This window comes from Triticum aestivum, chromosome 1A (assembly GCF_018294505.1).
Source record: "Triticum aestivum cultivar Chinese Spring chromosome 1A, IWGSC CS RefSeq v2.1, whole genome shotgun sequence".
NCBI classification, from domain to species: Eukaryota; Viridiplantae; Streptophyta; class Magnoliopsida; order Poales; family Poaceae; genus Triticum; species Triticum aestivum.
In genome coordinates, this window is record NC_057794.1 from 546,725,262 (window position 1) to 546,729,054 (window position 3,793).

The 3,793-nt window shown below is 55.9% G+C and overlaps 1 protein-coding gene across 1 annotated transcript; it reads left to right on the forward strand.

Annotated features, from left to right (window-relative positions):
• The first annotated feature begins 1,226 nt into the window (after positions 1-1,226).
• LOC123180354 (myb-related protein Hv33) lies at positions 1,227-2,813 on the forward strand. The gene is made up of 2 exons (XM_044592400.1): positions 1,227-1,744; positions 1,895-2,813. The coding sequence occupies exons 1-2, from the start codon at positions 1,476-1,478 to the stop codon at positions 2,502-2,504; spliced, it is 879 nt and encodes a 292-aa protein (XP_044448335.1). The 5' UTR covers positions 1,227-1,475; the 3' UTR covers positions 2,505-2,813.
• Positions 2,814-3,793: the final 980 nt, after the last annotated feature.

Genomic DNA, 3,793 nt, shown 5'->3' on the forward strand with positions numbered 1-3,793 from the left:
TTTACTATTGATGCGAGAGCGCGCGAAAGCCAAAACGCCATTCTCGTGACTTTTGTACGTCCTCGCTTGAAAACGGAACATCCAGCGTGATTGTGAGATCATCGACGGGCCCGGCCGGGCAGCGCGAAAATTAATTACTCCCCCGAAACGCCATTGTCACTGCCGCCACGAAGCAAACAGGAAAACGATCTACGATCCATCCGTCAAGCTTAGTAAAGGGCCTTTTAGATCAGTAATAAGCACTGATGACACCGCGTTAATTTCTCCTCCCTGCTTCTGGAACGACAGTGCAGCTCCACCCGTCGCCGGCCGGCCGGCCGCTGTCAGTTAGTCAGGCTGACAGACAAACAGCTGCGACCCGATTTTTTATTCCCTCCATTTCACAATGTAGTGCTTACTCTATCCCCATGCTTCAACTTTAACCGTAAATTTAACTATCAAGACCGATTGCGGCGGGAGCAAAAGTTATATCAGTGAATTCGTATTCGAAAGAAGTTTTTAATTATGTAATTTTTTTCTCCCGCCGTAATCGGTCTTGTTCGTTAAATTTATGGTCAAAATTCGACCTCAAAAAGTGCGGGCGGACTATATTTTGAAATGGAGGGAGTACCACATTTGCATCGCTTCGATTTGATTAGGTCCGAGCGATGCCTGGGGCGCGCCGAGTCCATCCATCGATCGAGCTCTGTATCTGGACGCGCACCTGCACAGCAGACGGGACGTTGTTTGGCCCCCATGCACTCGTATCAGAATGGAACGTGAAGGTAGGCAGGGTCTTTACGAAAACCTGACGTGATCTTTGAGATTAATCGGCCGGTGATTACCTGACGCTCAGTAAGCTGCAGCATGACCTGATGAGCAGTAATCTCTCTTTCTCAGCCGAAAAATCGTGCCGAGTTTTTCTGTAATCGAATCGCATTATTAGTGCACTGCCGTGACGCGATTCTTAATGGCACAGTATGCCGGTCCCCGGCCTCATTGATGGGCTACCGTTGGGCTTAATTGGCAGTGTCGCACTTAATCAACAGTGTGGACTGTGGAGCTCTCGGAGAGGAAAGACGGGCTTCCTTGTCGTGGAGGAAAATCACGTCCCCAACTAACCCCACACACCTTCTCTCTCTCTCTGACACAGTGCCCCGGCCTGTCTCTCCTCCCTCCCCTCCGCACGGCGCCGGCGCACTATTTTATCCCACCGCGCGCCACAAACCGCAGGTGTCTTGAGCTCCAATCCATTGCCTCGTCGCCTTGCTTCGAACCTACTTGATCGCTGCCTCACCTCACTCTCTCCCTCTCTCTCGCCGAGTGAGCTTGCGGTTCTTGCCACGCACGCCTCCCCCATATATACCCCACAATATATACCCAGCAGGAAACCATCGATCATACCGATCGCCATTACCTCAATCCATCGAGACGTTGCTTAGCTCGTCCGAGTAGCTAGCTACGAGGCCAGTTAGCCGGCCGCCGGAGAGGAACTGATGGGACGTCCGTCGTCCGGCGGCGTGGGGCAGCCCAAGCTCCGCAAGGGGCTGTGGTCGCCGGAGGAAGACGAGAAGCTCTACAACCATATCATCCGGCACGGCGTTGGCTGCTGGAGCTCCGTCCCCAGGCTCGCCGGGCTGAACCGCTGCGGCAAGAGCTGCCGCCTCCGCTGGATCAACTACCTGCGGCCCGACCTCAAGCGCGGCTGCTTCTCGCAGCAGGAGGAGGACAACATCGTCGCGCTCCACCAGATCCTCGGCAACAGGTCCGTGCAATTGCGAATTTACGGTCCAATTCGTTCAGTTACAATTGCAAATTTTCAGTACAGTGTTGCAATGCGCGGAGATCGTTCGAGCAGAGTGAGTGAACTGAAGTATTAGGGACGACATGTATACTGATGCGTGCGCGCGCACAGGTGGTCACAGATCGCGTCGCACCTGCCGGGCCGGACGGACAACGAGATCAAGAATTTCTGGAACAGCTGCATCAAGAAGAAGCTCCGGCAGCAGGGCATCGACCCGGCCACGCACAAGCCCATGGGCGCCGCCGACACGGCCACAGCGGCATTGCCGGACGCGGAAGACGAAGACCGCAAGCCCCTTGCCGCGGCGGCCGACAGCAGCCTCGCTCCGAAGCAGCCGGCGGTGTTCGACCCGTTCCCGGTGTCCGACTACGGCGCTGAATTCGCCGACGGCCTCGGCACGGCAAACGCTGCCGCATTGTACGGCCAGTTCGGATGCGGCAAGGAGGGCGCGGACGAGGACGCCGGGTTCGGCGCGGCGGACTACAGCTGCGTGCTGGACGTGTCGGAGAACCTGGGCTACGGGGAGAGCTCGAGCAACAGCAGCAACTGGAACTACGGCGGCGAGGTGGGCAGCGTGCTCGACGGCGAGGTGCCGCACTGGGGGAAGGCGGAGATGGAGCAGCAGCACACACCGCTGGAGCACAAGTCCTCTCTGCCCTGCCAAGAACAGAGCCTCCTCGCAAGTTTCGATTTCAACTTGGAGCTGGAACCATACTTCTGAACTTTTCTTTCTTTTTCCCTCCATTTTTTACCTTCTTGAATTATCTCGATTCCCACCCACACACTCTACTATATTTGCACGTCAGTACAGGACAGCAAAGAACCACCAGAAGGCCAATTAGGGATTGTACGTACGTAGTACCTATACATACGTTGATTTTCACAGAGACGACACACAATACAGCCATAGAGCTCGTACAGAGAACATTGTTGTGTAGTAGTAGTAATCAAACACCTGTAAAAAATAAACATTTGTCGAAATATAATGCCGGGCTCACTGATGTGTCCGGGTGTAGTACTTTTTTCTCAACAATAATTTAGCGATGGGGGCTTGCGTGAATTACACATGCAGGTTACTGTCTCCCAGTCACGCTTTAGCCTTTTCCAGATTTGTGCCTCACGAAAGCGGGGAGGAAAATCGCGAAAGCAGCCGTACGGCGGTTGACGAACCATTAGTGCTCCAGCGAGGCCACATTAACCTTGCTATACGTCCATGCTGGCCGCAATCAATCAGTAGTAGAAAATTAGCGCCAGGAAGAAAAGCCAGCACCACTTCAACGTGGAGATCCTCCCGGCAAGGTCTCGTTCGGCCGGGCCACGGCGTACGTCCATGGCCCTGCAGATCGGTCGTGGGGGCAGCGGCCGGGCCGGAGGGCGGAGAGGGACAAATGACTCCACTGCTCTAGCACTGTTGTTGAGCAGCGCGGCGAACTGCTGGGTGAGATAGGAGAGGTCGTCGCCTAGCGCGCGCTAACATGGCATGATTGGGCCACGTCGGGCGTGTCGGGGCCGAGGGGCGTGGCGACGGCACGACACGACGGCCCCGCCCGCGCGTGATGGCATCATCGGTGTCGAGCTGACCGATCAGGGCGCGGGGCCGCCCGCCGCTGTGCGTGCGCGACACCGCGGTGGCGGGCGACGTAGGGGACGCCCAGACCACCCAGCGTTTTCGGGAGTGGCTGATGCTGCCGTGCATGTGCGCAATTAAGCACCTCATTGGGACGATAATAGGCCACATGAACCCATGGATAATTGTCCTGTGGAGGGATCGCCAGCTAACCAACATGCAATGCTAGCTCGGCGCCATTGGATGGATTGGATGGCGTGGCTCTGCTAGCTCGGCGCCAGAGGCACGAAAGCTACGTGCATGCAATGCAAAGGCGTTCCACTGGCTATTTCTCACCCGGAGAGCGAGATAGCGAGATGTACGTGCACCATCCACACGCGAAATTTCCTAACCACAGCGAAAGGTGGAGTCAGTCAAGTGGCAAAACGGCTAACATGATTTTT

What these genes read in the sequence shown, in the direction of transcription:
- LOC123180354 (XM_044592400.1), top strand. Translation starts at nt 1,476, where the DNA reads ATGGGACGTCCGTCGTCCGGCGGCGTGGGGCAGCCCAAGCTCCGCAAG. An exon ending in CACCAGATCCTCGGCAACAG is followed by an intron (nt 1,745 to 1,894) that starts GTCCGTGCAATT and finishes GCGCGCGCACAG; the next exon opens with GTGGTCACAGATCGCGTCGC.